General features: G+C 38.0%; 1 protein-coding gene across 19 annotated transcripts in view; it reads right to left on the reverse strand.

Moving 5' to 3' along the window:
- Positions 1 to 12,819, reverse strand: part of NCKAP5 (NCK associated protein 5) — a 918,003-nt gene that overhangs the window by 419,819 nt on the left and 485,365 nt on the right. For all 19 annotated transcript variants that reach the window (XM_070241812.1, XM_070241809.1, XM_023622814.2 and 16 more), the window contains one exon: positions 12,221 to 12,354. In XM_070241812.1, the coding sequence (XP_070097913.1) occupies positions 12,221 to 12,354 (134 nt within the window). The remainder of the gene's footprint in view (positions 1 to 12,220; positions 12,355 to 12,819) is intronic.

Below are 12,819 nucleotides of genomic sequence, written 5' to 3' on the forward strand. Positions count from 1 at the left end.
ACTAAAGATGCATTTCTCACCTTGTTAAAGGTTCATTAATCAAGTAATTCTAGAAAAGGGCACAATGATATTTGAACTTAATTATTGTAAGGTTTTATAAGGTTTAGAGTGAGTTAGCTTGAAAATATATGCTTAAAACAATGTTTTGTGTCTAACGCAAAATGACAGAGAAACTTGTCAATCATGTAGAACATATCCCAAGCAATGGATACATATAAATTCTTGAAGACATTGGAAGAAAAATTTTGCTAAACGAGTACATGTTGAAAACACTGATCATATTTACTTGCTCCAAAGATAAATATTGCATTGAAGCCAACACTGAATTTTTGAGAAGCTTAGCATCTATTAATTTTTGTAGTGTACAATAGGAAGAGAGTATATCTTAAGAGGCAGACAGATCTGGGTTGAATCTTGGCTCAGCTGTTTAGTGGCTGTGTGACCTTTTACAAATTATTAAAACTCTCTGGGCCTTATTTTCCTTATCTATAAAATATGGATATTAATTCTTCTTCACAGGATTATAAGCAACGAAATTATATGTTTAAAGCACCCAAAAAGCAACCAGTATAAAGTTATTACTCAATAAATATTAGCTTATTGCTTTTTTGTAGGTATGGAAACAGGAAATGGCTGTCTGAGTTCAAATCTCAGATATAATACATTCAAGCTGTATGATGATGGGTAAGTTATTTAGCCCATATGAGCCCCGGTTTCCTCATCTGTAAAAGAGAGACAATAGGAATATTTTCCATAAAGGGTTGTTATAGAAATTAAACTACATGTAGTATTATGGTTCCTTCATAAGGAAGGGCCGTTTTTCTGTTTTGCTTCAGTACCATATCCCTGGTACCTAGAATAGTGCCTGGCACATGGTATGTTCTCCTTACACGTTAATAAAAAATAAATGAGTTAAACATGTGCATCTCAGGTATCTTATATTGAAAGAGTTATCACAGGAGGCTCAAGTGTGCAACCTTGCTGCTGTTCACCCCAAGAGTTCTCTCCTCCTGTATTTAGATTTAATCCTCTGCCTCCACAGGTTTTATTAAATGATGGATGTTCTCACAATCATCGTAACCTCCAAGGTCCTAGCCTTTCCTAAGCTGGGCTTTAGGTATATTGAGGCAGTAACTACAGCCTTACTGCCTTACTACTCAATTCTTTACTCAAGAGAGATGCCTTAGAAAGTCTGGGTCTGCAGAATCTTGAAGCCATTCAGATCTATTACAAAGACCTGTAGGGTATTTCCTAATAAAATATTGTGTGCTTTGGTGATTGTTTCTGAAAAGGCAATAGACTTGTAAGCGTTATATGTGTCATGCATATTGGAAGTATACTAAATATATTACTACTTCACTGGGGACTCTCTTGACAATAATGTGAATTGCTGAGGGAATAGAAATCAATTCTTAAAGTGTTTCTGACATCAAAGGTGACCGCTGGGCTTCGGGAAAAGGGTTCAAAGTGAGATTGACTTACGTGATTGAGGTATTCATAAGATCAACACCGCACAGGCAGACCAGGCATTTTTTCACTCCCTAAGATGCAAGGGGATGATGAGGGCCTGATTCAAATGGCTAGAGTGCTTAGAGAGCGTCCTAGCCTTAGGAAGAACTGAGCTCCAGCAACACAGAGCTGTCAGTTGCTCTGAATCCAATCATGAATACAAACACCTTTAGTGAATGCCCACCATGGCAAAGGTCATTGGTAGTAACATAAGAGATGTATGAGGACATGAGAAACATTCGCTACCCCTTGGATAGGCAACAACAACCTTTAAATCTTTATATAGATCACTATCAAGATCTATATAAGATCTCTTAACCTAAAACATCCTTTCTTCGGTTCTCCATTAAATCCTCCTCACCTGCACATGGTTCCATATTCATCTCAAATGAATCCCCTTCTCGCTCACAGAGTTTTTCTTAGGTCATGTTTTTCTCCCTTTCTTGCAGCAAAGATTTGATTTCATTTAACATGAGTTTTTTTCAAGTCTGGCTCTTTCTTTACCATAAGATCCTTAGCGACAGGAAACTTGGCTTACTTATTTTATGCCCCCTACCTTGCTTGGCACATAGTCAAACCACTTTCGTCATTTTTTTTCCTTCAATTTTTGTCATACTTTGGTCTCACACTGCCTGCAAAAAACTTACTCTTAATGCAACAATACTATCTGAATGAAAAAATTTAAAATCAGATGAAAATAAATTAAAATCTGAAAATTATCTAGGTAAATATGATGCACCAGGATGGCCAAATGTCATCCACAGTGAGGGCTCAACAAATGTAGCTTAAAACAGCAACATGGCCCATTGGAAATATTACCATATTCATTTATACATCAGTCTAGAACCATAAGAAGTCTACCTACAATCTACCAGGGGGGAATATATCATATTGAGGTCCAAAAATGCTAGCAAGAAAAAACATAATTATGTGATTAAAGTCTGTACAGTAACCAAGGGAGGAAAGTGGGATGTTATAAAAGGCATCAGAGAGAAGGTGAGTCTGGAACTGAGCTTTGTTAGCTAAATACATATTGTCCAAGCCAACTGCAAAGGGGAAATTTGGACCACTTTAGCTAAATTCAATGACTATACAGTCCATGCAACAAATGTAATTGTAATTGGATGGTAGTCTAGATGTCTAGAAACATCAGTTTAGTCATCAGCCTAGTTGGTTTGATAGTGCAGTAGAAAAATGTACTAAGAAAGTAGAGACCATAAAAGAGGTACTGAAGATACAATTATTGGACCTTCCTTATGAATTTTGAAATGAGAAAATGGTAGTTACCAGGTTTTCCATCTAATTTGATCCAATTTCATTTATCCCTCTGGCCCAAATTTCCCTTGAGTCAAGTGATGACGATCAAGCTTAAAAAACAGCATCAGCGGCAGAACCTGTGAATTTATGATCAAGGCTGAAATATATATGAAATACAATTGCTTCTAATATCATTTGAAACTTCATTTACTATCATGGATCATGAACTACAAAATGAATGAAAAAGGGAATAGAAAGAGTATTTGACCAGAGGTCAGAAGTCCTGGGTTCTAGATTGGGATCTACTTAACCATGTACCATGAACAAGTTACTCCATTTTTTAAGTTTCAATATAGTTCTATTTAAATTATAATATTATTATATGCCTTGCCTGCCAAAATAAGGTTATAGTGAGAAATGAATGAAATAATGAAGGGAATGATTTTGAAATCACTAAAAACTAAAAGAAGTGCAAAACATCATTTTTGTTGCCATGTTAATATCAATATTAATAAAAATGCTCATTATAAAACCTAATAGCTTGAAATGTTATAGGAACTAACTATGCAAAAAGAAATTCATATTTGCATCTTGAGAAAATGCATCCTGTCACTTCTTGCTATGACAAACGACAGGTGAACACCTTTGGTCAGGAGAAATGTGAAAAGAATCCTGAAACACAGTTTAACGAAAACTACAACACATTTCTTTGGTCAGAACCCCATAACTTCTGCATAGCTAATTCCCTACTTTATTCTCCAGAAACATTCTTAAAAGCTTGAGGCTGTTTGTTAGCAACAGATGTAGACATTTATAAACAAGGACCATCTTAACTGAATTATTTTTCACAAATTAAATAAAAGATTCCAAAAAACAGTTCCAAGTATTTACAATCAGCGCTCAGAGATATACTCTGTGGAATACCGCCCATTAAATGCACTGCCTATGGACCAAGAAGGTAATCAGAACAACCATCCTCACCACGGAGACTGCTGCCGTTCCATCTGCCCCATATGCTGCCATAGACAGACTAGTATAAATGCTATCCGAGGGTCATGAAACACTCTCTGAAAGTAAACTTTACCCGGTGGGAAGCAAACTTTCAATGCACCAAATTCTGCTTGGTGCCCTGCAGACAGGAATTCTGCAAAGAATATTTTGAAACAGGCAACACATCTTTTATAGGTGAGCACTCCATCACAGAAGCTGACGAATGGAAAATCAAGTCTTCATCCTCCCAGGCTATCATGGTTTATAACTCTAAGAATGATGACTATTATCAACATTTTAAAGATTCCCAAAAATGGCCATTCTACAACCTCTCTTGGAAGGAAATTTCTATTATAAACACACTATCTGTAAAATTCTTCCATATGCTTAACCTAAGTCTTTCAGAGCACAATGCTGGCCACATCTTTCTGTTTCAGTAAGGATATTAATTCATTCTTGTATTTATTCATTCATTCATTCTTCAACCATCAAATATTTACTGAATGCCCACCATGGCAAAGGTCATTGGTAGTAACATAAGAGATGTATGAGGACATGAGAAACATTCGCTACCCCTTGGATAGGCAACAACAACCTTTAAATCTTTATATAGATCACTATCAAGAGCAATGTATGGAAACGGCTGCCAATTTCAGAAAATATGGAGGACAGAGGAACATGTTGAACTGTCCCAAGAACAGTAATCAACAAATTTAGACTGTGAGAAACTCTAGAGGTCAAGTGCTCTAAGTTCTTCCACAAAGAAATGTGAAGGAAAAGCAAGTGATGGAGGGTAACCTAGTAGTTAAAAGAAACATAAAAGATTGATCCAGTTTTATCACAGACAGGCAAGACTAAACTAAAGTGTCTAGGGATGCACATTAAGCAATTTAATAAAACTATTAAAAACACAGGGAGATTACTGTTATAAAGTCAGGATAACACTTACTTATTAGGGGAAGATGAAAGTTGAGATTGAGAAGAGGCACCAGGAAGGGATTTGGGGTGGCTGGCAGAGTTTTCTTTCTTGACATGACGTTGGTTATAAGAGTGTTCATTAAGCTAAACATTTGTTTTGCATAGTTTCCTGTATCTGTGCTTTGTTTTTCAAGAAGCATTTAGCAACATGCAACAACTAGAACCCCTAAACATTGCTAGTGGGAATGCAAAATGGCACAGCTACTTTGGAAAACAATTTGGTAGTTTCTTATAAAGTTAAATATATGCTTACCACATGGCTCAGTAATCCTATTGCTAGTTATTTGCTCAAGAGAAATAAAAACACACTGAGACCTGTGGGTGAAAGTTGCATGTTTATAGCAACTTTATACTCACCCAGGAATGGGAGAAACCCATCAGCAGGTGAATGGATAAACAAATAGTGGTACTTCTATACAATGGAATACTATTAAGTAATAAAAGGGAGTGAACTAGTGATAGATGCAACGACAAGAATGGACATCTCGAAAGACATGCTAAGTGAAAGAAACCAGACACAAAAAAAGTCAAATACTTTCTAACTTCAGTTAGAAGACTCTGGAAAAGGCAAAACTAGAGAGAGAGAAACCAGAACAGTTGTTGGCAGGGGTCTGGGGTATGGAGAGGGAAGTGACAACAAAGGAACATGAGGGAACTTTTCATGGAAATATTCTATATCTTAATTGCAGTGATGCTTACATGATAATATATGCTTGTCAAAACTGATCAAACTCTACACCTAAAAAAATGGTTTTTCTGTAAACCTGAGTGAAAAATCATTTATTATTGAGAGTAGGAATGAAATTAGTTTCCAATTTTAAAATAAAACATATTCTTCTACATCCTGCATTTATTTTCTTAAAATAAAAAAGTGTGTTGGGTTGGAGATAGTAACACTTATAGGTATAACAGGTAACTGAAAAAAAATGTTAGAGGAGAGGCTAACTCACTCGTGTTTTTACTGATGGCTATTTCTTCAGAGAAATTGTTTAGAAGTGAAAACAATTTTGGTTGTCATAAAGTTCTCTCTCTTCAGGCTCTTTCCCAAACCAGTTCAAATAAATCCTAAAGCGGACAACATGGGAGCCAAGAACAATAATGGTTACGTCTACTGCAGAGGATTTTAGCTTCCTTTTGCCAGTCAAGCTCCTCAGTATTCAATTTTGGCTGTCCTCCACAGAAATGCATCATCTGGGCTTGGCAGTTTTCTAATCTCGACTTCTCCAGGGTCAAGCAACCAAAACAGACACAGTGAAAGCCCATTGCACACAGCTTCACTGCGATGATAACACGGAGAATAAGACAGTCCACTCCAAGCCCTCAGTGTGAAAGCTCGGCGGTTAGAACTTCAAGTAGGCCTGGTTATAACGGTGTAATTATAACTTCACCCAAGAAATGCATTTCAGTTCTAACACACCGTATTTTAGAAAGCATAAAAAGCATTATAAAACCATAACACAATTCAACTTCCTCCTTTTACAAACGAGCAAATTGAGATCCAGAAAAGTCAAAGTACTTAACCCAAGTTATTAAGCTAGTTGGAAGTGGGGCTGCAACCGCATTCTAGAAACCCATTTAACAGGATAGCGCTCTTTGAAATAAAATTGGAACTTCGCTCTGTGTTGTTTTCTCTATCAGAGGTGAATAGGCACTATAACGTTCACATTGCCTATTCAACAATGTATAGCTCTGTTAAGAGTTTAAGAAACTTGTGACAATGTCATCACGCGTATGCAGAAACAAAAATACAAAGGAATTAAGGAAAGTTCTGCATTAAGTTATTAGTTGCTCAGCTCCACTCTCTACATAGCTGGTTTTAGCCTCCCTCTGCTTTGCTCAAGTGAGAACGTATACACTAGGTTACTAAAATATAAACTTCTGACATCAAAATATGATCCATTTTATGTTAACCAAGCATTTTAAAAAATGCCATGTAGTCTTTTTTTCCATCCATTGTAATTTAAAGAAAATTTATCATTTAACCACTGCTGCTTTGCCGTTTTAACCTTCTGGTAGATAAACTTCTGGTAGATTTACTCAGAGGTGCAGAGGAGAGGTCTCCATTTTCATGAAAAGTCTCAGCCAGAAATAGTGCTGATGGTATGGAAATGGCAACTCCAAATCAATAGCAAATTGCCCTCTATATTCATCAGGAGGAACAAGGCACTCGCGAGGGCCAGCCCCTGTAATAGGTGAAAGGTGAACCTCTGAATGGAAACAAACAGAGAAGAGGAGCAGAGCCTGTGCTGTTGATCACCCAAAGGTCAATTGACAGCTTTCCTCATCCTGTTATGTTTCACTCCTTCTAAAGATGTAGAGAAAATGTTCTTTTAATGTACCAGACACACACAGAGGCAGAAGGGAACACGTGGGTAGAACATTTAAGGGCATATTATCCTCTTCAACACACACTTCTATGCCAGGTGCCTACAGCTTCCAAATGGGCAGCAGAAAATGAACCCTAGGATTCCATAAAGTCTCTGAGAGCCAATAATGTGAACAGCAACCAGCGAATGCGTTAAGCAGTAAAACCATCTCCATTATGTCTCCTTGAAGTTCAGCATGCAGCAGACTGCACTTAAGCACGGCAATCAACTGTGATAGGAGAAATCTCCCCTACAGTAAGCAAAGAAATAGCTTCAAGGCAGCAGATAAGAGTGCCGGCAGAGAAGGTCAAAGCAGGTGCGGAGAGATCCTGGAGGTAGAGCATGAAAGCCTGGACTCCATTTGGGCAATTTTTAACTATCTTAGTCAATTACGGGTGACAAAGCTGTATTGTTCCCTTGACTTAAATTTACACTGCAGAGGGGCCAGCCCAGTGGTGTAGTGGTAAAGTTTGCGCACTCCGCTTCCGTGGCCCTGGGGTTCACAGGTTCCAATCCTGGGCACAGACCTACACACCACTCATCAAGCTACGTTGTGGAGGCATCCCACACACAAAATAGAGGAAGACTGGCACAGATGTTAGCTCAGCAACAATATTCCTCAAGCAAAAAGAGGAAGATTGGCAACAGATGTTCGCTCAGGGCCAGTTTTCCTCAACAACAACAACAAATTTACACTGCATAGTGTAAATACACACACAGACAGGCATGCAAGGAACATTTCAAGGTTACAGAGAAACATTAACTAATTCCTCATATTTTGGGTGTGATATGATTTGCTAACTGTAGATAGTTTACAAAATATGTCTGCGTGATGGTAAGTCTACCAGGTGCATTCTAATCTAAATTTCAAACATTCCTGCATACAGCTGTCACATGATAAACACACATATTATTATCAATAACATCTCTATGCAATCATTAATTTCATCTGGCTTGATTCATGCCTTTGCATGACAACATGCAATTAACAAGTAGGAAGTCTGGCTGTCCTGAATTTGGACAAAATTTCCCTTCCTCGATAGCTAAACTATAAATGTGTTGTGTTGTTCATATATGTACCTAAGCCTTCTTTATCTGGATTCTACATTTTTTGAGGACATTACTTTGTTCTATCTTATTGTGCACACAATAAAAGTGGTTGATTGGCTGAAAAGAGCAGCGGCTTTCAGGAATAATCTACACATTGATTAGACTGTTTCCAAAGGGACTGACTCAAATACATGTTCAAACCAGGCATGGTTTGCATGAAACCAGAACTCTGCAGAGTGGCTTATTTCTTAACAAGTATATTTTTTAAAATTCATTGTTACACCACCTCAACATAGCCCACCTGGCTGGAGACAGTGTTGCTGGCAGTGCTTCTCCAGATGAATCGAACTGATGCACAAACACTTCATTCACTCAAAGCAGAGTAATGAGTCTGGGGTTCTGACATTAATTTTCTTTACATAAAAGGGAAGGCAGTACCACAGCCTTAGTCCACACCATTAACCTTGGCTGGCTGGACAATCACAGTTCAAATAAACACTTAAAGGGAGGATGGAGACAGTTGTGGAACTATAGGGGGTCACAAAGCTAATCCCACATAAAATACGCCCGGCCATGATTACCACACAGATGATGGGTTGAACATTCATTACCATGTCCGGAAAGGATCTTTGATTTAAATCTCCAAACAGTAAGACAAAGAGAGGGCAGCCTCGATGATACCACCACCTGCCTCTAAGTACCACCTTATGGAAAAGCTCCTTCATCTGTGGGGAAGGCTTAATTTGAAAGTATCTTTTTCTTCTCTGTATTTATATTTAAGAGTAAAAATGGTCTGAATCAACTTTGGTATGGCTGCCTGAATCACCCTCAGCGCAGGCAATTTCTGATTTAGGAGCTTAGAGCTGATTACATAACCTCTGGTCCCATCTCCCTCTCCTGTTCTTTTAATTGCCAAATTTTGGACCACTGCTGATCATTATCATTATACCCTAATCAGAGGTCAAGGGGGAGGACGGTATTATGGAAGAAGGTTTGGCGGTGACATAAAAGAGAACTACTCATTCAAACATTTTTTAGAGCTTTTTATCACCTAAGTGATCCTGTAACTCATTACCACAGAAAATCACAAGTGTTCAGGTTTGCCTGGTGCCTTTTAAGCCACCAGGCCCACCATGTAACTAAAACTGCATAAAATCAAGCCTCAGACTAATTCTCCTGAATCACTCGTTCTGACACCTGAACTCTACTTCCCACATACACCTAATTGTTCCCAGCTTCTAACTTCATTATTCACTTTCCCCTTCAACGCTTCACCTCATCCCTGAATCTGAGACTCAGAATCTCCTTAATTACTGTTTAGATGCTCCCATGGCTATAGTGCCATCAAGCATACCAGGAAAATACTTCACCCAACTCAGCCCAGGCCTCCACATCTCATGCCTCTGAGCTCCAGGTTCATAAAAGAGGAATTAGAGAGCTACAACAAACACATATTTGGACGTTTCTGTGAACTTGCCGTACAGTGCTTGACTTGAGAACCCCGAGCACTGGAGGTCTTCCTATTTTACCTGTTATCACTTGAGCATGGACCCACCAGTCCTAATTCACATATTGTGAAATTCAGAAACTGTTTAACTTTGCAGACATAAGAGACATAGCAGAAGTAGTAACACTTCTAAGAATTAATCCTAATTTGCACTGTCATGGACCATTCTCTATTATATCCTTCAATGCCATCTATGAAGGGGCCCGTGTGATGCATTCCATTATGAATTTATTAGCACAGATAACGTTTCTTTCTTTAAGGAGTAGTAGCCTCTGTCTACAAAACAAGAATTACATATCTTCTTGTGTTATCCTTTTTATATCGTCTGCCAGGAATCTAACAGGTAAATTAAATGTTCATTCCCAGAAAAGACGTTGGGCTTTGTAAGTATGATTACTTGCCATAGTCCCCTTTCACGGTTTTCATTTTCAGTTTTTATTTTGTCAGCTATATTGTAAAACTACCTTTTATTGTAAGCCACTTCACATACTTTGAAAAGGCAAGTTATTAGCATTATTTTTAAAAGTAACCTCACCCCGTGAACAATACTTGCAATAAGTCCACATCTCAGATGTCATCAGCTACAAAATCAACGCATCAACCCAGGGGCAAAAAGGAGAAAATTATTAATATAAAATTTTTAATTCAATACAATAATTTGGATTATAGAAATCATTGATGTGAACATTTAGATGCTGATCATGTCCAAGGGTGATGCACTATAGGCATGTTCTGTAACACTGAGAATTTTACGAAGACTTAAATTATAGGTACAGGATTGTTTAAATAAGCATAACTAGAAATATCTTACAAGTCAAATTTTAAAATGTGAAAGGACATCAGAAACGGTTTAGTGAGTCTACTTAAATTATTGAGTAATTATCTGATCTGTCATGCACGCTTTTTCCTCCATTGTTGCTGATTTACACTAGTTGTCTGGCTGTAAATGGACTTGACTTTTTCAGTTTCAATGAAGCTTTACGTAAGAAAACTGGTTATACTGGGGGGAAAAATCTTCGCAAAGCTGTATGTAAAACCAACCACTATTTGTTTTACACATAATTATCTTCTCTTTCAGCCTAGGATGTTGCCTTGGCTCTTGTGCAACTCAGATCTGTATGGGATTGTCATTTGATTTACAGCAGATGACCTGGCATCATATGAAAATAATTTACTGCGCCATGTGCCTCACGCCCTGTAAATCAATAGCCTGAATACAGAGACACCTCAATTAGACAGTGCAAGAGCAGCAAGATCTGCCTCCTCCTTTCTTATATTATTAAAATGGCAAATATTACAAAGCAGTACTTGTTTTAAAGCTGCTTCGGAAGAGGAATCTATTATTTCAAGTTGGGAGACACAAAGTGAGAGTTACCATCAAACTGAATGAAAAATCGAGCAGGAAGTTCTATAAGTAATAGCCCATGAGGGGTGGGACATGCATTTGTTAAAGTATTGATTGGTGTATTTCTACAGCACCAGTGTATTACCATGGGCTCCAAGAGTTGAACAGGGTGTTCAATTATGACTCTGAACCCTGAGGAGCCATCCATCCTTCCCACCCTGTTCTTCCAAGAAGCCTCTAAACCAAAGTCGCAAGTATTCATGGTATTAGCCACAATGAGATAAATCATTTGGAGGTTCAACTGTGGTCTCTCCCAGCAACCCACCTGAAAATTAAGCATCATTATAAAAGCCTCATAATGAGGAAGTGTATTGTCTGTCACCGATCATATCCAAATCCCAGTGGGAAATTAATGACAAGACCCACAGAGTTTTCTCATGAAAATTTTAGGGCAACTTCTCAAACTTGATTCTGCCTGGGATAACCTCACGAGGGAGAAAAAACAAAAATTATTTTCCTGATTTTGCAAATGGTGAAGTGAAATATTGAAATGAAAGCAAATTGTCCCTCACAGACTCCCCATATCTGGTCCCAAGACTGTATTTGCACAAGTTTGTCTTGCTTTCCATGGAACTGAGTAGATTTTAAATAATAGGTTGAATCTTCATCCATATTAACAATAACTGAAAACTGAAAGATTCTGGCTGTGCTGGAATTAAATCTAAGAAGAGCTACTTTTTCAGAATGCTCCTTTCAAATTCAGGTTACGTCTTTTAAAGGAAAGAAAACCATTGATTTTGATTTTTTTTTAACTCCTCCTAAATGTTTCCTCTAAGTAATGAGTAAGAGCTTACTGGTTAATTAGATTCATACTGTCTCTCTACCTTAAAATAAGATTATGATGACCAGTGAAATTTCATCCTCTTAGCTGGCCTTTCACAAGACATGCCTATAGGCCACAAAGCCAACACAACTTACTGGAAGACCTCTTGAAAGAAAAGACAAGCAGCTTCAATAAAGCCAAGACGATGTGAGGTGCAAACGGAAAGTTTCAGAAAATTGGTCCAAATGCAATAAGATGGCTTAAAGGTTTAAACTGTTGGGGAAGTAACTGGTCAAATGCAACACAATCTTGCACAGTGGGAATTCAAGCAAAGGTGCAATTGGTGCAGGGAGAAATGCATCTTCTGAAGCAAGATGCTCAGCTCATAACAATACCTGGAGAATTGCTGCTGCAGGCCACGCATCTGAATTCTATTGCGTTCAGACTCCAGTGTCACCTCCTGCAATCGCTTCTCACTCTGAAGACGTAAATGTCTCTCTTCTTCCAATTCATGTATCAGCTTCTCATGCTATAAAAGGCACAAAAAGAATGACTTTTAAGAAGGAGTTTCTTAAATTTTATGATGAAAAATAATTAGTAATAGCTGTCAGTTACTAAGTGCTAACTTAGACCTTATATATAGATCAATTGATTTCAGCCAGCCCTGGTGGTCTATTGATTAAGATTCGGAGCTCTGATCACTGTGACCCAGGTTCTTTTCCCGGTTGGAGAACCACACCACCTGTCTGTGGGTTGACATACTGTGGCGGCTGCATGTTGCTGTGAAGTTGAAAGCTGTGCCACCAGTATTTCAAATACTAGCAGGGTCAACCAGGAGTCAGAATTGACTCAATGGCACTAACAACAACAAAATTAATTTCATTCTGGTTACAACCCCATGAAGTAGTTCTACTATTAATCTCTTATTATAGACAAGGAAACCAAGGATCACAGACATCTAAGCAATTTGTCATAAAAACTAGAAGGTGACAGG

Source organism: Equus caballus, chromosome 18, assembly GCF_041296265.1.
Source record: "Equus caballus isolate H_3958 breed thoroughbred chromosome 18, TB-T2T, whole genome shotgun sequence".
In the NCBI taxonomy this organism is placed as follows: domain Eukaryota; kingdom Metazoa; phylum Chordata; class Mammalia; order Perissodactyla; family Equidae; genus Equus; species Equus caballus.